General features: G+C 50.3%; 1 protein-coding gene across 1 annotated transcript in view; it reads left to right on the top strand.

The window, feature by feature from the left end:
* Nucleotides 1–23458, top strand: part of HDAC6 (histone deacetylase 6) — a 256606-nt gene that overhangs the window by 201656 nt on the left and 31492 nt on the right. The window contains exons 26-27 of the mRNA XM_078664729.1: nucleotides 18024–18155; nucleotides 19026–19172. Coding sequence (XP_078520855.1) covers nucleotides 18024–18155; nucleotides 19026–19172 — 279 coding nt within the window. The remainder of the gene's footprint in view (nucleotides 1–18023; nucleotides 18156–19025; nucleotides 19173–23458) is intronic.

Here is a 23458-nt window from a genome sequence, read left to right on the forward strand (position 1 = left end):
TCCATTGTTTGATAGTTTTTTTCCGCCATCTGGTTCAGACGACTATTGCTGCGCTCCGCTTTGGAATCGATCTTCGGGTGCACACTTCTCTCTACCTCAACGGTATGGTTTTCCAACATGCTTTCTCTTTCTGCGCCATGGTTCAATTCTAATTTCAAAACTTCGACATTTCGACCGGAAGATCTGCGGGCTGCCTTCCGGCCCATCCGCGTCCGTTCAGCTCCTCGTCGATGGCATGGACTCTATTTAAATTCTGTCCCCTGTGCCACTCGAAATATCCACGTACGGACTCTCATCCGGTGTGTAATTTAAGTTTGTTCCCCGAGCACAAAGAGCAAGACTGCGACGTGTGCTGATCCTTCATATCAAAGAAAACTCGTCGGGCTCGACGTCGAGAGATGCAGTGGTTGGAGGTCACACCGGACCCCTTCAGCGAAGATTCAGAACAAGAAGAGGTATCAGCGGCAGAGGAACAGCTGACTTCAGATGCGTCTTACTTACATATCGGCCCTGAGGACGATGATGTGCGGCAGGGACAAGGGGACTTGAGTACCAAAGACACCTTGTTCCCCTCCCACTGTCCCTAAAAAAAAATCTAAGGCTTAGGCACCACCTTCGCCTCAAGGCCAAGGTCGGCACCGAGAAGAGGTTTCTCACGCTCCACCTCATGACTCTTCACCGAAACACTCTGAAAAACCTTCGGCTCGGCACTGAGTCGGCCAAAGCCCACTTCTGAGCCGAAACCTTCGAGCTCTAAATCCAAGATGGGTTCCGAACCGAAACCTTCGACACCGAAACCCAAGAAACAACCCTCGGAGTCCCAACCCTCAGCACCGAAAGGACATTCCGGCTTTAAAAGCTTTGGTGCCGAAAAGCAAAGACTTTCCTACAACACAATCGTATCCAAACATAAACACTGTACCTCCTAAATTGGATCCAAAACACAAGCTTTCTGATGAGGACACTTCATGCAAAATTCCTTTGAAGAAAAAAAGTGTAGGCACTAGTCCTCTAGGCTCACATAAATCCAGTGAGACACTGCCTATGCTCAAGGGTATGTTAAGGCACACAGATGATATTTTTAAAGATCCTGTTTGTGGCAGAATCCTTTCTCCTAGGGTAGATAAAACATATAAATCTTACCCCACAGATCTATTTTTTATTAAGGGTCAGTTACCACTTAACTCTTTACTGGTATCAAATGCTATAAAAAGAGCTAATTCTTAAGCATCTGGGGATGCCCCTCCCCCAGATAAAGAATCAAAGCTTATTGATGCTTCCGGCAAACGTGTAGCTGCACAAGCAGATAACCAATGGCGTATTGCTAACACACAGGGCTTACTCGCAAGATACGATAGAGCCCGCTGGGACAAAATGGAACAATTACATCAGTTTCTCCCAGTATAAGGCAAAGGCTCAGGATTTAGTCCAAGGAGGCAAACTAATTTTTTCTGCCTCTATCAGATGCGCTCTAGATGCAGCTGACACCACAACTAGGGAGGTAAATACTAGCATCTTACTATGATGACATGCATGGTTACAGATATCAGGATTCAAACCTGAAGTCCAACAATCCATCCTGAATATACCTTTTGATAAAAAACATCTTTTTGTCCCTGTAGTCGATCTAGCGCTCGAAAAAGTAAAAAAGGACACAGATGTAGCAAAATCGATGAGAGTGCTTTAATCTCCCTCAAATAGAGGTTCCTTTTGGTGCTCTTTTTATAGGGCAGGGTCCAAGTCCACAGGCACTGACCAAAACACTTCCTCCTACAAAGGCAATTCCCAATCATCGTTTACAAGAGGCTTTTCAGAGGAGGTTATAGAGGAAATAGTCCCAGGGGCAGAGGTAAAAACACCACACCTCGCTTCCCTTTCCTCAAGTAAGCAGTGACTCCCCAACACTTCCCTTTGACTATTCCACACCTGTCGGAGGTAGACTTCAAGTCTTTCTCCCCATTTGGAAATCAATAAAAAACGACAAATGGGTGCTTGGAATTATCCAACATGGTTATTGCCTCGAGTTTATCAACAATCCTCCAAACATTCCTCCTCAATCTCACAAAATGTCACCAGACCACCAGCACTTGCTCCAACAAGAAGTGCAATCTTTATTACTCAAAGGGGCTATAGAACACATCCCACTTCAATACCAAGGATCAGAGGTTTATTCCCTTTACTTTCTCCTTCCCAAAAATGGGGGGGCACCTTGATTCCTATTCTAGATCTCAGAGAGTTAAACAAGTACATATTGTCAGAGCACTTTCACATATTAACTCTTCAACAAGTACTTCCCCTCTTACAGCAAGGCGACTTTATGTCTACTTTAGAATCTTAAAGACGCCTACTTTCATATTCCAATTCATCCCGCTCATCGCAAATACCTCAGGTTTCTGATAGCAGGCAAACATTACCAGTTCAAGGTACTTCCATTTGGCGTCACCACAGCCCAGAGTGTTCACCAAATGTGCCTTCAGTGGTAGCCGCTCATCTCAGAAGACAATGTATACATGTCTTCCCTTACCTGGATGACTGACTTATCAAAGTGGGCATTTACTAACAATGTATACTGCACACTCAGACAACAGTACCCCTACTTCATCAGTTGGGTTTCACAATAAATGCACAGAAATCTCACCTGTGTCCGGCACAAGTGCAATCTTATCTGGGAGTTACCCTCAAAGCTCTAGCCACTCCCAATGTAGCCAGGATTCACAATATTCAGGCCACAATATTACAATTTCAAACCAATCAATCATTACCAGCCAGAGTCTTCATGCAACTGCTGGGAATGATGGCATCCTGCATTGCAATCGTACCTCATGGAAGGCTTCACATGCGTCCTCTGCAAGAATGTCTAGCGCATCAGTGGAATCAATCACAGGGTCTATTAACCAATCTAGTGTTGGTAGACAGGCGCAACCATCGCTCTCTGCAGTGGTGAAACCCTCAAAATTTAGCAAAAGGGCGGCCTTTCATAGACCCGATTCCACACACTATACTGACAGCATATGCATTGTTAACAGGTTGGGGTGTCATCTTCAACATTACACAGTACAGGGGCTCTGGACGAACAATCACAAACGTCTCCACATCAACTACCTGGAACTTCTAGCAGTGTTCTAGCACTCAAAGCTTTTCTCACCCAACTTGTAGGCAAGACTGTCTTAGTCCACACAACATCGTGACAGCAATGTACTACCTACACAAACAGGGAGGGACACACTCTCCAGCTGTTGCGCCTTGCACAAAGCTTTTGGAATTGGGCGATTTACCACAAAATCTATCTCCTAGGAGATCACCTTCCAGAAGTAGACAATCAAATTGCAGAGCTGCTCAGCAGGCACAGGCAGCAAGTACACAAAAGGGAACTTCATCCCCAAGTTCTTCTTCCCTACTTTCAAAAATGGGGATTTCCACAGATAGAAATGTTTGCCACAGTACTCAACGCAAAATGCCCAAACTTTGCATCCAGGTTCCCACACGGAGCATCCAAAGGCAATGCTCTATGGATGAATTGGTCAGGGATATTTGCTTGCGCTTTTCTGCTTCTCCCACTAATTCCATTACTGGTTCGGAAGCTCAGACAAACTTCCCTCACACTGATCTTAGTAGCCCCCACATGGGCTCGTCAACCTTGGTACACCACCCTGTTAGAACTCTGTGGTCCACATCAAATGCTGCATCTCATACCCTGTCTCCTCACTCAGAGCTATGGAGAAATCAGACATCCAAATCCCACAGAACTCAACCTAGCGATTGGCTCCTGAAGCCATAGAGTTTGGTTATTTACAACTACCACCAGACTGTATGAATATTCTCAGAGGCTTGAATGCCTACTACTAGAGCATGTTATGCATCAACATGAAAACAGTTTGATGTCTCCCCTAACAACAACATCAATCCACTTGATGCCTCTGTACAGAACATCATTTGTTATCTGTTGCATTTACAGCAATGTGGATTAGCTTACACATCCATTAGTTTACATCTAGCAGCGGTAGCTGCATACTTGCAAAATAGACTACACTTTTCTCTATTCAGAGTACCTGTGAATAAAGCTTTCATGGAAGGATTAAAAAGGGTTATACCACCAATAATTTCCCCTGCTCAAGTGTGGAACTTGAACTTAGTCCTTACAAGGCTAATGGGTCCACCTTTTGAACCAATGGATACATGTCAGTTACAATTCTCATCATGGAAAGTTCATTTCCTCCTAGTGATAACCTCACTAAGGAGAGTTTGTGAACTTGCGGCATTAAATATGCAAGAGCCTCTCTTTCAACTTCACAAAGATAGAGTGGTTCTTCGTATCAATCCTACATTTCTCCCTATAGTAGTTTCTGCTTTTCATATAAATCAATCAGTTGAGTTACCTGTGTTCTTTACTCTACCTGATTCTGTAGCTGGACGAGCTTTACATACACTTGTTAGGCGGGATATACTTTTTTACATAGCAAGAACTAAAGAATTTAGGAAAACAAAACAACTATTTGTTGCTTTTTCTCCCCCTCACAAGGGCAGTCCTATATCTAAATCAGGTATTGCAAGATGGATTGTAAAATGTATCCAAACATGTTATGTTAAAGCAAAGAGAACTTTGTTAGTACCCCCAGGGCGCATTCTACTCACAAAATAGGGGCTACTATTGAATTCTTGGGAAATATTCTCATAGCTGATATTTGTAAGAGAGCAACATGGTCTACACCGCACACATTCACCGAACACTATTGTGTAGATGTGAAAGCAAGACAACAGGCAAATGTAGGCCAAGTAGCACATAAAACACTGTTTCAAACCAACAAGCAGCCAAAACCTGGAACGAGCTTTCCGGTAGACATCATGCTCGCACCCTCTCTTCCCCCCTCCCAGCGCCAAGACCCTCACGGGTGAGTAGCACGCTTTGAACAGATAACAGATAATGGTACTTACCCAGTAAGCATCTGTTCTCGGCAATTAGAGCAGTAGATTCACATATACCTACCCACCTCCCCGTTGTCCTGTAGTTGTTGTAGTTCTTGATTCACATTCATACGCATGGACATCTCTGTTCTACACCTACTAACTCCATTCTCACCCTCTGCGGAAAACAATCTAGAAGTGGAGTTGATGCCCATGCGCACTATCACCGAAAGGAGGAGTCACCTACCTCATAGCTGAAAAGACTTGTTCAAACAAAAACAACTTGCAACCATCCGGACCCAACACTAGATGAGAGGAGTATGCAAAGCATGTCAATCTTTAGCGCTACATGCCAAGAACAGATGCTTACTCTGGAGAGTGTTGGTCATTGAATGCAAAGAACATGAACACAGTTTCTTCCACACATAGTCGTAGTGTCTTCAAAGTGAAGAATATGAGGTACACTGATTTCACTATAGTGTATTAGGGATGCACCGCATTCTACCAACATACTCCGCTTCTAAGGCTGAAGCACCTTGAGCCATCTTGGTACAAAGAGGCCCCATTCCAGACTCTGGCAGCTAGGGAGTCTCAGGTCAGAATGAATTGCTATGAGTGCAAGCGTTGGTTCTTGCAGACGTAGCCTAAGTTGCATGTGGCTAGTTGCAACCTCATCACTGATCAGATTTCCCCAGTCTTCGGTGAAGTAAGCTGCATCTGAAAGAGATTGTCACCTCTGGCATACCATGTATAGTGCAGGCTTTGAGTTGAGGCATGAGACATTCATGCCTGCTATCTGGAATCCCTGGCACAGGCTTTGAGTGCCAGCTTCTTCTCATTGCATCTCTTGGGGTTAGAGAGTGCTTGTACAGTTCAGAGAGACACAGCAAAAGGGGGTCGGAGAGCCAGCATACAGAGAGAGCTGCCTATCTGAAAGAAACAGGTTAGTATTAGATTCCTTACCTTAGAATATCCCCAGGCGTCAGTCTGGATCCGGAAACATTTGCGTAGCAGTACCCCTGCGCGTCGGTAGGCGTCGTCTGCAGGCGTCTCCTGCGGCTCCGCGTCCGTCGTCGGCGTCGTGCGCCGTGATGACGTCGCTGGAGTATATAGACGCCGCCTCCGCGCGCTGACGTCAGTTCTTCTTTTTTCCGCGCCAGTTAGCGCAGATCCGAAGAGCAGTACTCCGGTCTTTTGACCAAAGTTTTTGAATCTTTCTGTTACTCTTAAGGTGCCGGTAGGATGCCCGGTTTTAAGAATTGTGACGGCTGTGACCGCACGATGTCGGTCACGGACCATCACCGACTCTGCCTCCGGTGCCTGGGCCCGGACCACGACGTGGACGCCTGCGTCGATTGCCGGGCCTTGACGAATAAAGCTAGACGGGAGCGGTCCCGCAAGCTACTCGAGCTCCGGGTGTCGGCCCCGCGTCGAGAGCGGTCCCGGTCCGGACGGAGGTCTAGGGAGCGATCGAGGGAGCGGTCGCGGAGCCATCACGAGCGCTCCGAGAGTCGTCACCATTCCTCTGGTTATCCAGTATTTGGGTGTCTTTCATAGATTCACATGCCTGAATCATTCCCCGTCGTCGAGACGGGAGCCTCCGGTAAATAAAAAAGTAATGTCCTATAGACATACATAGAGAAAATAGGCCCAAGGGTCTCCCCTTAGTGGCCTTTCCTTGTCCTTATGTAAAAAGGACCAAACTCTTACAGTCAGCCAATCAGCTCCGACCTCCCTCTAGGACCTCCCTGGGAGGAGCCCCAGTCCCTCAGATTTTCTACCGCACGTTGTGCTAAGGGAGTCTCCTCTGAGCTCTGCTCAGATTCTGTGTTTTTTTTTTTTTTTCACTTAATTTGGCTTTCTACTATGGATTATCTTCAAATACATCTTTATCTTCAAATACTTTCTTTAAAGAAGGTTTTAACAAGGGAAAGAACGGAAGAATTCTGTTTGGAGCCTGCACTTCTTGTTCCAAGAGGTGGCTCTGCTCAGTTCCTCGCACTCAGACCAAAGGCTACAAGGTATGTTGCTTTTTCAAGTGACTTTTGAAGGGTCGTGAACAGAGCTGTTAATATGCTTAAGGCCAGAAAGGAGGTTATTATTTTCTCCAGTTACTGCGATGAGGTGTTGCCCTCAAAGTCCAGGAGACCTCAATAGAGAATCTCCTCAGACTCAGCCCTCAAAGTCCGGGAGACCTCAATAGAGAATCTCCTCCGACTCATTCCTCAGGGTACCATCCTGAGAAGGCCCTAAACAAGACCGCTCAGGGGTCTTCCGGGCGCAGTCCTTCATGGGTCTCCCCACTCTGTGGGAAAGGAGAGTAAAGGACTTGCCTTGGAGAAATATCGGACAAAATAGACGACGTATGAGCCGTCTATACCCCCTCCTCTGGTCATAGATTCGTTCAGAAAGGCGTCGTCTATACCTCCTAGAGGTACAGCCTAAGAAGCCATCGAGGTCAAAACCATCATCATTACAATGAGAGCATCGATGACAGCTTCGACGATGACGTCGACGACGAGACCATAGACGTCGACGGCGACACCGTCGACGATTGGAGCGTCGAGAGCGTCGACGACTAGGACATCGACGTCAACGACGAGACCGTCGACGACACCATGGACGTCGACTTCGACACCGTCGACATCGACGACGGCGAGGACCGTCGACGACGGCGAGGACCGTCGACGACGGCGAGGACCGTCGACGACGGCGAGGACCGTCGACGACGGCGAGGACCGTCGACGACGACTAGGACCGTCGACGACGAGGACCGTCGACGACGGCGAAGACCGTCGACGACTGCGAGGACCGTCGACGGCAAAGACCGTCGACGGCAAAGACCGTCGACGACGACGAGGACCGTCGACGACGGTGAAACCGTCGACGAAGAGACCGTCGACGAAGAGACCGTCGACGTCAAGACCGTCGCCGTCGACGAGGACCGTCGACGGTGTCGAGGACCGTCGACGTCGAGACCGTCGACGTCGAGACCGTCGACGTCAAGACCGTCGACGTCAAGACCGTCGCCGTCGACGACGAGTCCGTCGACGACGAGACCATCGACGTCGGCGACGCAACCATCAACGACAGCCTCTCGCAACGAAGGCCTGTCTACAGTATCAATGATGGTTTCATCTACGAAGACTACTCGGCATGTCTACGGCCTGTCTACGGTTCGATGATGGCCTCACCTACGATGATGGCCTCATCTACAAAGGCGCATTTTTGTGGGCGCGTCTGACAGCCTGTCTACGGCGGCCTATCTATAGCGTCTACAGGGCCTAGTCTACGAGGACCTAGTCTACAATGGCCTAATCTATAGTCTACGATGGCCTAGTCTACTGGCCTACTCCATGGAGGCCTAATGATCGATGGCCTAGTCGTCTACGAAGGCCTAGTGCTCGATGGCCTAGTCTACAATTTCCTAGTCTACGACGGCCTAGTCTATGACGGCCTCGTCTACGAGGGCTAGTCTAAGGAGTCGACTGCTCGCCGGCGACGCCCTGTCTACGGTATCAACGATAGCCTCATCTACGTAGGCTCATCTTTGAGGACTCGTCTACGGCGGCATAGTCATCGACGACATCGTCTAGGACAGCCTGTCTGGTCGACCAGGGCCTTCTCTAAGATGGCCTAGCCTAAGATGGCCTCATCTACGCGGGCCTCGTCTACGTGGGCCTCGTCTACGATGGCCTAGTCTACGAGGGACTCGTCTACGATGGCCTCGTCTAGGATGGTCTAGTCTATGATGACCTCATCTACGACAGACTCAGCTACGAAGGCTAGTCTACGGCGGCGTCGACGGCCTTGTCTACGAGTAGTCTACGACGGCCTCATCTATGACTGCTCGTCTGTGACGGCATACTCTCTGACGGAGATCTTGTCGACGAATTCATCGACGAAGAAGGAACTCCACCACTTCTGGAATCTCTTCTAAGGTGGTACGGAGAGCTGCTCAACGTTTTAAGATCTCCATGACCTCTCAAGAACAGGCCTGCTTCTGGTACGTCTTCAAAGAACCCTACAAGAAGGCAGTGGGGTCAATACGGGTTATCCATTACCTATAGTCAGAAGTGGTATGGGTCCGGTAGTGCCCCTCCTCTGTATCACTGGTGATCCCTCCGTTGGAGAAGAAGTATAAGGCGCCAGATACAGCACCGGCGTGCTTAACAGGAACTTTCTAAGCCGGACTCCGTAGTGCCACAGGCGCCCTAGAAAAACTCCGGGGATCCTTCGGCCCCGTTGTCACCTCCTCCTGATAAGGAGGGTCTAAGAGTGGACAACCTGACGAACAGGTTTTCCTCTGTGAACGTTCTAGCGCTCTTGGTACGCTAGCATGGAAAAATTGTGGGCACACTGGCCCCATACCAGCCGGAATTCCGAATACCAGCCGGAATTACCAGACTCATCCGAAGAGGAAGTTAGGTGGATTCCGCTAGAGGCGGTGCATTGGCGTTAAACCATACACTACACGAGGAATATCGCTATGACAGGGTTCCGCAAGTGGCTGGACCAGCAGTCTTGCGGATCCAAGGAGGGCCCTTTCCGTCCTGAGGTGCAAACAATGTTTGTGGACAGGCCAGATGAGGGCCAGTCACTATTGGCGCGAAAAGTTAACGAAACAGACAATGCGAGAGATTTGGACACTCCTCAGTATATGGACCTGTCCTTTAGTACAAATGGAGGAAGAAGAAGGTCTTCCCTCAAAGGAATTATCAATTCCAATCTTCCTGCTCTTCAGGCCAGAGTAGACCACAATGCCTTCAGTCGCCGACAATAGCAAAACAAGCTCCCATCCTCTGGGAAATTGTCTTCTCATGGAACGGGCAGCACAGATATCAAGATATACAGCTGCATCTACGTCTGGATTATGCTGTAGAATGGAGCTATAGCGAGAGTTCCTCCTCCTCAAAGGAGCTATAGCGAGAGTACCTCCTCCTCATAAGGGAAAAGGTTTTTTTCTTGTTCCCGCTTCCTTTTTATATCCAGAAAAAAGATAAGAGGAGGAAACCAACATTGGGCTTCAGAGACTTCAACACCCTCCTAAATGAGGCAGTTGTTTCGCATGGTAATCCATGAGGTCCAGCAAACAAGACGTTTACTTCCATATCCCACTTCACAGGAATCGCTCAAAGTACTTACGATTTGCAGTAGTGGGCAGACATTTACGGTTTCGCGTTCTGTCTTTCGAGCTCAAGTCTGCACCACACATATTCACGAAATACAGTTCCCTGGGAGCGACATAACTAGGACACCAAGTCTTTCGGTTCTGAAGGACTGCCTGCTCAAGGCTTCATCCTTAAAAAGACGTGTCCAGGTCTCCCAACGCCTGCTTTCAGTTTTCGATGCTTGGATCTCATCCTCAATCAGGAAAAATCGGTCCTGAGACCTTCTCACTACATCAGTTTCCTAGGTACATCGGTTTCCTAGGTATAACCCTGGCCACACGGTCAGCAAAGGTTTTCATATCAGAGAGTGATAGTGTATCCTCCTGATTCCTCGCTCTCAACTACGAACAAGACCTCTACAAGAGGCGCTATCGAGGCAGTGGTTACAATCTACAGGGTCATCTTGCCACATCAAAGGGAATCCTCACATGGCCGGTGTCCTACAATGAGGAATATCCTCTCAAAAACTATCTCAAGGCTTGTCACTCCTACTTCCGGCGGTTCCTCACGTCGTCACAAAATGCGGAAGGTAGTCTCCTATGGAGAAGACACTATATATCAATCTGCCTGAACTGCTGACGGTCTTCCTGGGCCTTTAAGCTTGCCTACCAAGAATAAGACGAACAATGGGCTCACCGATGCGTTCAGCAGGCAGAAACCATTGTAACGGGGAGCTGGACCTACAACTCATTGGCCACATCTTCTCCAGATAAAACACGCCACAAATGGATCTACTTGCGACGTGAATGCAAGCCGAATGCCCACACTTCGGTAACTGGCTAGGGAATGCATCTCCAACCGCAGGGCGCAATGTCTTTGCGTAGGCCTTTCCGCCATTCCCGATGCTCCCATTGTCCTCAAGACAAGGTTGGTGGAGCCTGGTATTCTGATTTTAATAGCCCCAATTGGGCAGAGGCGACATTGGTTCACAGAACTCCACCACCTATCCATGTAGCCGCCGATCCACCGGCGGCAGTATCTATCTCTGCTTACTATGATCGATAATGCAGTTCGACATCAGGGTCTGAAGTCTCTCTGGTTGGTCGCCTGACCCCTGAGTTCAGGGTTCCACAATCGAAATAATCCACAAGACTGAGTTCAGAGTTCCACAATCGGAATAATCCACAGGACTGTAGACATTCTTGCCAGAGCAAGTGCGGATAGCACGTGAACATATTCCCGGAAAGGGAAGCGCTTTGTGTCTGCGGTGTAGACCGCAGAAATATGCTTTTCTCCACATCACTGGTGCAAATATTGCCTTATCTATCCATTACAGTACACTTAACAGTGCTATCTCGTTATAAAAGAATTCAAACAAGCCCATCGCTCTGGTCAAGCGGGTTGATTAAGCAAGTTCTGAAACGTTTATATAGATCTTTCCCGCCAGTAAGGATGTTGCCACCTCCTGGCATCTCAATGTGGTTCTTACCAAGCTCATGAAACATCCGTTCAACCAGTACACGGAGCTGACCCAAAGTATGTCTCGTGAAAAATCCCCACTAAGAGTCAGTGGGCTACAGGCGGTTTTCTATCCAGAAGAGTGAGCGAGCTCCAAGCTCTGTCCATTCAGGAACCATACATGCAGTTCAAGAATGCTAGCATGGTGCTGAGACCGAATCCAAAATTCATTCCAAAGGTGCCTTCAGACTTTCGTCTCAATGAGCCCACAATCCTTCGAACTCTCTTTGCGAACCCTTCAACCGCAGCAAGGATGGCTCTACATTCTTTAGATCTCAAAGATGTCTCAGGTTCTACCTAGATAAGTCTAAGGCTTTCAGAAACTCTTCACAACTGTTCGTGACATACAGCAGACCAAGAATGGGCCTGTCCCTCACGAAACAAAGCGTCTCAATATGGATCTCATCAACGATTGCATTCTGCCATGACCAGGCCGGACGGCCTTTAACTGAGCATGTTACTGCTCACTCCACCAGGGCGATGTCCACGTCCGCAGCACTGTTCGCTGGGGTACCAATCTTGGACATTTGCAGAGCGGCGACTTGGAAGTCACCGCACACTTTCTCCAGACATTACTGCCTGGATATCGAACTTCAGAAGGATGCGGCAGTGGGCCAGGCAGTGCTTCGCCATCTCTTTCAGTGATGTGGGCCTTCCTACATCCCGCCATCCAGGTATGCACGTTCCTTGCTATTGTGATGTTACTGTTATGCTGTCCACATGTTGTATGACGACACATGCATTGTCTACTGTGACTACAGAGCATTTCCATCACGCGGGTGCATATCTGATTGCTAGCTATTCTGATTCAGGCATGTGAATCTATGAAAGACACCCAAATACTGGATAAGAAATGCGTTACTTACCTGTAACAGCAGTTATCCAGTATTGGTGTCTTTCATAGATTCACATGCAACCCTCCCGCCTCCCCTGGAAGGTCTCACATCCCTCTCTAACAATATTACGCCAACCTAGTTGGGTGCGTACGAAAATCTGAGGGACTGGGGCTCCTCCCAGGGAGGTCCTAGAGGGAGGTCGGAGCTGATTGGCTGACTGTAAGAGTTTGGTCCTTTTTACATAAGGACAAGGAAAGGCCACTAAGGGGAGACCCTTGGGCCTATTTTCTCTATGTATGTCTATAGGACATTACTTTTTTATTTACCGGAGGCTCCCGTCTCGACGACGGGGAATGATTCAGGCATGTGAATCTATGAAAGACACCAATACTGGATAACTGCTGTTACAGGTAAGTAACGCATTTCTTCCTCAGGTAGGAAGCACAAGAAGTCGGGGCGTCGTCATCGTACCCCCGACTCCCCCCGACGCTCGCGCGATGCGGCCGGGGGTTCGGGTGGCCCCACCCCCGCGGCTCGGCGTGAGTCGCCGGCCGGCCTCCTCCATACCCTACAGTCCCTGGGCAAGGCGCGACCCCCGAGGAGATAGAGGCGTTCCTCATGGCCATGAGGGCACTGTCTCCTCCGACGGGGCCTACGGCGCCTGCGGGCCCGGTGGTCCCGTCCGGGGGCCCTAGCGGTTCGGGTGCTCCTGCCTCGACGCCGTCGGGTGCTCCGGCCCCGACGTCGCCGACGGCTCCGGCCGCAGGGGCCTTCAGGGTCGACGCCGGCTGGTCCACCGGCCTCTCCGACGCCGATTCCATCGGGGCAACCCACGGTGCCGCCCCCGCGCGTCGCCGGGTCTCCGGCGCCGGCTCCGGGCGGCGCCGCCCCCATTCCCTCTCCGACTCCGGACGCGGAGTCGGACCGGCGTCGTCCGACGCCGAGTCCGGCGCCGATGGGGCCTGTTGACCCCGGGGAGCCGGTCTACATTGTTGACTCCGAATATGGTGAGGATGTAGATTGCGGAGAGGAGTGGGAGGGGTCTGAGGACCCTCTGACCCGCGAGTGTCAGTACAATGTGGACTGGACAGGTGACTTGGGTGACGCCAGTGGTCTGGATGACTCCCCCAACCCTGGCTTTGTCTCGCCTCCTACCGTGGCTACGGAGGAGGGGGCAGCTTATTCAGTGGTGTTGATGAGGGCTGCCAAGGCCTTACACCTTGAGCTCCCCGTCGCGGCCGTGAGGACTAACATCCTCACTGAGGTACTCAAACCGCACTCATGCCCACAGGAGCCACTGCTGCCATTCAATGAGGCCTTAACTGACGTTCTTTTGGGCACGTGGTCCAGGCCCGCTTCAGGTTCGCCTGTTGATAGGAACGTGGCCAGACACCACCGTCCGTGTACGGATGACCCTAAGTTCTTGTCCACCCATCCCACCCTTGAGAGCCTGGTGATCCAGGCCTCGACTTCCCAGTCCGCATTCCCATCGGCCCCGCCCGACCGGGAATCTAAGAGGTACGACCAGTATGGTAAGAAGGTCTTTTCGTCCCTGAGTCTGGGACTGCGGTCTTGCAACACCGCGTGCCTCTTAGGCCGCTACACAAACTCTCTGTGGGATACGGTCGCGGAACTGCTGCCTGAATGCCCGCTGGAGGTACGGGCTAAGCTCGGCAAGGCTATGATTGAAGGCCGAGACGCAGCAAGATACTCCATTAGGTGTGGTCTTGATACGACCGACTCACTGGGCAGGGCGATGTCCACGACGGTGGCGATTCGTCGCCACGCCTGGCTGAGATCCGCCAATTTCTCGGCAGATGTCCAGAATGCATTGATGGACATGCCGTTTGATGGCAGTCGCCTGTTTGGCGACAAAGCGGACCACGCGCTGGAACGCTTCAAGGACTCCAGGGTCACGGCCAAGTCCTTGGGTCTCTCGACCCAGCGCCAGCAAACGGGTTCGTTTCGCTCCTTTCGTGGCCACGGAAGGGGCGGTCCCACACGTGCTGCCAGCCACGTGCCGCAACAGACTTCTCAACGTGGCGGCGGCCGTGGGAACCGCCGTGGTGGCGGTCGGGGACAGCGGCGAGGTCAGTCCACACCTCCCCCCGCAGCTTCCGCCTCTAAATCCTCCTAGTCCGTGTTTTCAGGCCATGTGACGCCGGTGGGCGGCAGGGTTCGCCATCACCTCTCCCACTGGCACACAATAACATCGGACAGGTGGGTGCTGCAGCTCGTCCGAAGGGGCTACTCCCTCCCCTTCGAGACCACTCCTCCAGCCATGCCACCGCAGAACCACCGTGTGTCGGGGGACCACTTGACACTTCTGCAGGAGGAAGTTACGGCCCTCTTGGCCAAGGGGGCCATCGAGCGCGTTCCTGGGCCAGAAGTAGGATGTGGTTGCTATTCCCACTACTTTCTGGTGCCCAAGAAGGACAAAGGGGGTCTATGTCCTATCTTGGACCTAAGGAACGTCAACGGCTTCCTCCGGAAGGAGAAGTTCAAGATGTTGACATTGGCTCAGGTCTTGGCTGCTCTAGACCCGCAAGACTGGATGGTAGCGTTGGACTTGCAGGATGCGTATTTTCACATCCCCGTCCTGCCGGCCCACCGGCGTTACCCCCGGTTCACGGTAGGCCAGGAGCATTTTCAGTTTATCGTGCTCCCCTTCGGCCTTACCAGCGCCCCACGGGTGTTCACAAAGGTGATGGCGGTGGTCGCAGCCCATCTGCGCAGATCAGGGGTGTCAGTCTTCCCCTATCTAGACGACTGGTTGTTGAAGGCGGGCTCGCCCCAGACAGTCGTCCACCACCTTCAGATGACGGCAGACCTCCTGCATGGGCTGGGATTTTCCATCAATGTGCCGAAATCACACCTGTGTCCCTCCCAAAAGCTCCTTTTCATCGGAGCGGTTCTCGACTCGGCGCAGTTTCGGGTCTATCCACCGGAACGGCGGGTCCAGGATATACAGGCTTTGATTCCCATCTTCCAGCCGTTATCCCGGGTTTCGGTCAGGTTGACGCTGCGGCTACTGGGGCTGATGGCTTCCTGCATCCTTCTGGTGCATCACGCCCGGTGGCGGATGCGGGCTCTGCAGTGGGACCTGAAGTTTCAGTGGGCCCAGCATCAGGGCAACTTGTCCGACCATGTCTTGATCTCGGAGGGCACTGCGAGACAACTGCAGTGGTGGCTTACGGACCGCGATTGGGTCAGAGGCAGACCCCTCTCCCTTCCCCAGCCGGAGCACGTTGTTGTGACGGACGCGTCCCTCCAGGGCTGGGGAGGCCACTTGGGAGAGGCAGAGATCAGAGGCATCTGGTCTCCGGCGGAGGCCCGGCTCCATATAAACCTGTTGGAGCTACGGGCGATTCGTCTGGCACTGAAGGCATTCCTCCCCTTTGTCAACGGGAGTGTGGTGCAGGTATTCACGGACAACACCACCGCCATGTGGTACTGCAACAAACAAGGCGGGGTGGGGTCGTGGACCCTTTGCCAGGAGGCCCTGCGTCTCTGGCAATGGCTGGAACGTCAGGGCGTGACTCTGACGGTTCAACACCTGGCCGGTTCTCTGAACGCCAGGGCGGACGAACTCAGCCGTCGGTGCTCGATGGATCACGAATGGCGTCTGAACTCGGACGTGGCGCAAGGCCTCTTTCTGCGATGGGGAGAGCCTTGGTTAGATCTATTCGCCACAGAAGAGAACGCGCAATGTCATCAGTTCTGCGCGTTGGAGTTTCCAAGACGGCACTCGCACGGCGACGCCTTTCGGCGCGAGTGGAGTTGCGGTCTGTTATACGCCTTTCCGCCTATACCACTTCTGCCCAGAGTGCTGAAGAAGATCAGGCGCGACCGGGACCAAGTCATCCTTGTGGCTCCGGACTGGGCTAGAAGGTACTGGTATCCCGAGCTACTCAGCATGTCAGTCGGTCCCCCGATCCGCCTGCCCCTTCAGGAGGACCTTCTGTCGCAGCAGCAGGGGACGGTCCTCCACCCGAACCTGTCCAGCCTCCACCTCCATGCGTGGAGATTGAGCGGCGGCAGTTGAGGCCATTCGACTTGCCTCCTGAAGTCTGTGATGTGATTCTGGCAGCCAGGCGTCCCTCCACGAAGTCGGTATACGCCTGCCGGTGGAACAGATTTGTGGCATGGTGCACAGCAAAGGCTGTGGATCCTCTTTCTGCCCCTCTTTCCGAGGTTCTCCTCTTTCTTCTCTCTCTTGCCCAGCAGGGCTCTGCTCTGGGCACTATCAAGGGCTACCTTTCTGCCCCTTCGGCCTTTCTGAGGCTGCCTGATCAACCTTCTTTGTTCAAGTCGCCTATTGTAACAAGATTCTTGAAGGGCATAACACACATGTATCCACCTGTCCCGTTTGTGATGCCTCAGTGGGACTTGAACCTGGTTCTGACCTTCTTGATGTGTGCTCCCTTCGAGCCACTTCATTCCTGTCCTCTCCGTCTCCTGACTTTAAAGACGGCCTTCCTGGTTGCCATCACCTCTGCCAGGAGAGTGAGTGAGCTCCAGGCTCTTTCTGTCAAACCTCCTTTCATGTCCATTCATCCAGACAAGGTGGTTCTGAGAACTAGACCTTCTTTCCTGCCCAAAGTAGTCTCTGCTTTTCACATCGGGCAGTCCATCACCTTACCCTCCTTCTTCCCGCCTCCGCATCCTTCAAAGGATGAAGAGCGGCTCCATCGTCTGGACCCAAAACGTGCACTTTCATTTTATATGGATCGCACACGCCAGTTCCGGGTGGATGACCAACTGTTTGTTGGCTACGTGGGTGCGAAGAAGGGACGGGCGGTACATAAACGGACCATCTCTCGGTGGGTCGTTCTGTGCATCAAAGCGTGCTACTCTTTGGCTCGGAAGGAGCCTCCTGTTGGGCTGAGGGCCCATTCCACTCGGGCCACGGCGGCTACTACTGCCCTGGGCCGGGGAGTCCCTTTGCAGGACATTTGCCAGGCGGCTACGTGGGCCTCGCTGCACACCTTTGCGAGGCACTACTGCCTGGACAGTCAAGTCCGGAGGGATGGCTTCTTTGGCCGTTCGGTCCTCCAGGACTTTCTGGTGTAGGATTGTATCGGTTCGCAGACCCACCACCGGGGTTGGTATTGCTGGGGTATCTATTCTAAGGTAAGGAATCTAATACTAACCTGTTTCTTTCAGATGAACAAGTTACTTACCTTCGGTAACGATATATCTGTAAGAAACAGTAGTTAGTATTAGATTCCTTACCGCCCCGCCCATCCTCTCCGTTCTGCGAACTGATACCTAGGGTTAAGGACATCCCTTTCAGGGCCCTAGTTTCAAATGGCACCAGAGTTGGTTCTCGCATGGCTCTGCGTGTTCTGGCGTGGAAAAGCTATGTACAAAGAACTGACGTCAGCGCGCGGAGGCGGCGTCTATATACTCCAGCGACGGCGCACGACGCCGAGGACGGACGCGGAGCCGCAGGAGACGCCTGCAGACGACGCCTACCGACGCGCAGGGGTACTGCTACGCAAAAGTTTCCGGATCCAGACTGACGCCTGGGGATATTCTAAGGTAAGGAATCTAATACTAACTACTGTTTCTTACAGATATATCGTTACCGAAGGTAAGTAACTTGTTCGTCAAGGTGTTGTATGGTATTTTCCATGTGCATTTTTTCTTTCAGGAGATCCCGGGAAACTCCATTTCGACTAGCTCAAAGAAGGAAGAGCTTTTGGAAGAAGCTACTGGCTGGACCAACCCTTTGTCCTCGAGGCCTCTCTGCAAACTCTTTGGGAGCGGTCCAGAGGAGGAATCGGTGAGGGGCAAGATAAGCACCTATAGGATGTATTGAGGGTCTCGACTTGAAAAACAGGGGCTGCTATATGTCAGAATACCAGCATTACATGGATTCGTCTGTGTTTTGCACAGTAAAGGTGGACTATCTGCTAAACGAGGGGTCCAGAGGCATTGGTTCTATAATTCAGCCACCTCCACATGACCATATTGTGTTATCAGGGTCTATAAGCTTCACCTCTCTGTGGTTGTGCTTGCTTTTCTGTGAAAATGGTGAGATTTTACAGACTAGCTAATGACTTGAAGTAGCTGTTACACAAATCACTGGACATAAAGTAATTGATCTACTCCTCATCAGGTCATGATTCAGCTTTACTAACCGCTTATGAGCTTCATGTGCCAAAATAGGTGTGGTAGATTCACTGCCTAATTGTAATCCTTTAAAAAGCAGAACAGGTGTACCTTTTACTAGACTAGTAGTGCAGGCGAGGATTGTATGCCATTAACAGCGCTGCAAATAGCAGGAGTACTGTACATCAGGCGGTGGCAGATGATGCTTTGACCCATTAGTACATTAGAAGACGGTGTAGAAATCCATGATTATGTTTTCTTGCCATTGCTGTGTTTGGATTTATTTACCTAAGTTACGCAAGCAGTGCGGTAGAGCATGATTGATATTTGATGCCAGAGCTGCCCATGGATTGCTTGTATGCTGCTAGCCAGGATGGAGGTGTGTTGGCAGAGCTGTCACTCAGCCCCTTTACTGGAATATTAGTAAGTGATGGAGCTCAAAGTGCGGGTGCACTGGCAGTGTTGTGCCGTTGGACTGAGATAGTAGGGTAGCTACTTCATGACATGAATCGGTGAATAATATTTTTTACTTCTTCTCCAGGGCATGTTGTTTGCAGTCACTCCTCTACCTTGGTGTCCTCACTTAGAATCGGTGCAGCCCGTCCCAGAGTGTGGTCTCAATGTGACGGAAGCCTGTCGAGACTGCAACAGCACAGTGGAAAACTGGGTCTGCCTTGTCTGTTACAAGGTAATTATTCTTTGTTTTCTGTATATTCTGTGCTCACATGTTAACTTATTATCGGATCTGGTTCAGGATGAATCATTCTAGTATATACTTATACCTCAGATCCATTGCCTTGTGAATATTTGCCCAGGCACTAAACTGGATCCGGAAACTCAATAGCGGTACTCCTGCATGCCGGTAGCTGGAATTGTGCGGCTGCTCACTGACATTGTTCCTCCCTTAAAATGCTATCCAAACTTTTTGAAGCTAGTTTTTATCTTTCTGCAGCTTCAGACACGTAGCCGGAGCTGTACTTTCATCAGAATGTATCTACAAAATACTTTTTTTATTTTTTATTTAATTAGTGTGCAAGGGAAAGGTGTCCCCTCCCAAAATGATGGGATTTAAACCTTGTAAGGACTGTTGCAAACAAATATCTGTGACATACCTCCGTGAGGTATACCTGTGGCCTCCAGAGAGGGTGCAGGGGGATCAGCATGCCCCAATCTTGCTTCCAAGCTCCTATACAGTAGATTTAGAGTTTGGTCCCAGAGCAACCCAAATTTTCAGATCTGTCTGAGACATTGCAGCAAATAGAGGCCTTCAGGAGGCTATGTTGTTCATATTTGCCCTGCTTCAGGATCCCTCTGGCGCACATCCAGGCCCCAAGGATCCACAGAGACCCCATTCAGGGTCCCCGTCAGGAGATTCACCCTTGGCACCATCTGTGCTTCTAGAACCCAATTGGATTCCGCACCACATTCAGTGCCAACTTCGATTCCGGCACCACTTCCTGTGCCTGTTTCCTTCACATTGACGCTGTTGCCGGAAGAGGATGCACCACCTATAATGGTTTCCCACTCCGAGCTAGCCTCCTCTCAACCAGGCCCCGTTCTGATCCCATGTTAGTGCAACCTACAGCCAAACTTTGAGTGCAGTACAATGCCTTTACCACATGGTAGAGCTCTGATTCTCAATACGTACTATGATGAGGGGGACACATTTGTCCTACTATATGATGAGTACAGTTAGTATGCAGACTTAGAAGATGGCAGTGGTCTAAACACCTCCCGAGACACTGAACTTGTCACTCCCCCTTGTCCTGCCACAAAGGAGAGTGGGTGCTTTTTGCCATGGTTATGCGAATGGCTGTGGAGGAACTCGACTTGCAGCTCCCTACCATGGAGGTCAAAACAAACGTCTTCATTGCAGTTCCTCAGTCTTTCAGTCTGCCCAGGTGGGTACAGAACTTCTTCTTCCATTTAACATGTCCTTAATGATACACTTGGGCTGAGTCATGCTCTGGGCTCCAGTCAACAGGCATGTAGCACGCTGCCACAAACCGATCATCTGGCGATTCTGCCTTCTTGACTCCACACTCGACACCTAAAAAGTCTGATGGTCCAGGTGTCCACTAGCAGAGTGAGCTCTCATGCCTTTTCTACGACGACTCCTGACTGTGCATCTAAACGCATGGAGACTTTTTGGAAGCCCAAGTTCTCTTCTGCCAGACTTGCTTTGCGCTTAGTCAATGCCAGCTTCCTCCTTGGCCACTACAGCCATGCTTTATGAAATGTGGTTGGTCAAATTCTCCAGGCAGTTCCAGAGGGTCTACTGGTATCTTTAGCCCACTCGTATATTTAGCCCAAATCTACTGAACGGCAAGATTGCCACAAAATTTGTTACCTGGTCTGGCCTGGACACTGCTTCAGTGCCACTCCTGGATGAGGTCTACAGGCTTCTTGGGGGATGTCCAGCTATCATTAATGGACATGCTCTTTGAAGGCTCTCACCGCACCTTGAGTAAGCGAACAGTAGTCTGTCTGAATGGGTTTTCTGAAGGGAAACTTTCAGCAGACCTTTTTCCATTGAAGGCAGCAATGCAGGGGTTGGATGTCATCAAATTGGGAGCCTAGCCTAGAGGGTCTGAGAATGTAGATATTTAAGACTTATCCAGTATTGGGGTATCTATAATAGATTCACATGCCTGAATCATTCCCTGTTGTCGTAGTGGGAGTCCCACGGTACATAAATAACAAAGTAGTAAGTAATAAATTATACCTTTCCATAGGCTATTGTGGTAGCAACCATATTTTCTATAGCCTATTAGTATCCTTTTACAAAAAGGACCAACGTGAAAACTCAGCCAATCCGCACCCAGCCCCCTCTAGAACCTTCACAAGAGAGGCTGAGTGCCTCAGATTTTCACCGCACTTCGTAGTGTAAGGGAGTCTCCCTGAGCTCTGCTCAGTCTACTTCAACTTTCTTAGATAAGTCTCTTTTGGATTTCTTGAAGAAGAATGTCTGATAAGAAAGGATTATTTTGAGCCTGTAAATCCTGTGGGAAGAAGAGAGTGCATGTAGATGATGCACACAAAGATTGTATTCATTGTCTCTATCCCATCCATGAGACAAAGCAATGTAAAATTTGCCGCACCTTCTCCATTAAGACCTTGAGGGATAGAGAAGGAAGGCTTCTACCTTGGATCAGAACTGTGGCTTTATGTGTGGTCTGGTTGTCTTGAGCCAGGTATGAATGAATGAAAATGTTTTTATTCTGCGCATACTTTGCCCCATGGGCGTCAAGGCGCCTAACATCAAAACACAGCTTATCACTCCAGGGAAACGTTCAGTTAGAGATAAGACTTCCTAAAGAACCATGTCTTTAGCTCCTTTTTGAACAACTCAATAGATGGCAACCTCTTAAGCTCAATGGGAATCGAATTCCAGAGCTGAGGGGCCACCACTGAAAAGGCCCTAGCTCCCCATCTTGCCAGCCTGACCCTTGGCACGACAAGTTGGAGCAATTCAGCGGATCGAAGGCCTCTAACTGGGACATAGCGAGCGAGCAAGGAACTAATCCCACTCATTGATCCCTCCGCCAATGCTCTATAAGTCATGCAAAGAATTTTAAAAGAAATTCTGTGCTGCACTGGAAGCCAGTGAAGATCTTTCCTGGCTTTAGTCGCCGAAGCCACCTTAGGAAGGGCCAATACAAAACGTGCGGCCGCGTTCTGCACAATTTGCAGTCGATGTACCAGGCTCTTGTTGGACTCCATATACAGGGAATTGCAATAATCCAACCTGGAGCCAACAAGAGCGACTGCAATTTGTTTCCGAGCTTGGGGAGAAAGATATTCACGGATTCTATTTAGAGTTCTAATCACACCCCAGCAGGTGGCCACGGTCCTGTTTACTTGAAGGGACATCGAGAGTGAGGTGTCAAATATCACACCTAGATTTCTGGCTGATTGGGAGGGAGAGGGGCAAGTGCCAAGAGACGAAGGCCACCACTCGCTCGACCAGACATCCTGGTTCTTTCCAAAAACCAGTACCTCTGTTTTTTCGCCATTGAGCCTCAGGGAATTAACAGTCATCCAGTCTGCCACCAACTGCATGCATACCCTGAAGCTCAAGGCAGATGTCACCACAGAGGAATGAGCCAGAGACACCATGATTTGAGTGTCATCAGCGTAGGACACTACCTCCATCCCCTGCGATCTTATAAGTCTAGCAAGGGGGGCCACATAGATGTTAAACAGGGTCGGGCTTAAAGCCGACCCTTGTGGCACCCCACATTGCAAAGACTTGGCAGGGGAGAGGTAGTTCCCAAGCATCACTCTCTGCTCTCTTTCTAAAAGAAAGGAGTTTAGAAGACTCAAAGCCGATCCCTCGACCCCTGCCTCCCTAAGCCGAGATGTTAAAATGGCGGGAGACAGGGTATCGAATGCGGCCGAGAGATCAAGTAAAACCAAGACAGTGGATTGGCCAGAGTCCACTTGCCGACGGATCTTGTCGGCCACAAGAGTCAGAGCAGACTCTGTGCTGTGGTGTTTCCTGAAGCCATGCTGTGTGTTATCCAAATATCCGGATTGATCAAGAAAGGCGGACAGATGAGAATTTAGATGCACTTCCAATATCTTTGCAGGTGCCGGAAGGAGGGAGATTGGCCTAAAGTTTTTTAAAAGGCCAGGGTCAAGGGATGATTTCTTGAGGAGAGGCTTCACGATGGCCTTCTTCCATACCGTTGGAAAGGAGCCCTGGGAAATGGATTTGTTCATAACCGTGAGCATGGAAGGAAGAAGACTGCTTCTACACTCTTTGAGCTTTTTAAGAGGTAGAGGATCCATAGGAGAAGAAGACTTGATTCTATCCAGCAGGAGACCCAGCTCCTCCAACGACAGAGGGGGGAATTCCGATAGAGATGGACTAGCAGTATCCCTACTGAAAGAATCAAGACTAGACAGCTCCGTATAGATACTCCGATCCAATAAAAGGCGTTCGACATCCAATGAGGCATGGATATCAAA

Source organism: Lissotriton helveticus, chromosome 10 (assembly GCF_964261635.1).
Source record: "Lissotriton helveticus chromosome 10, aLisHel1.1, whole genome shotgun sequence".
In the NCBI taxonomy this organism is placed as follows: Eukaryota; Metazoa; Chordata; class Amphibia; order Caudata; family Salamandridae; genus Lissotriton; species Lissotriton helveticus.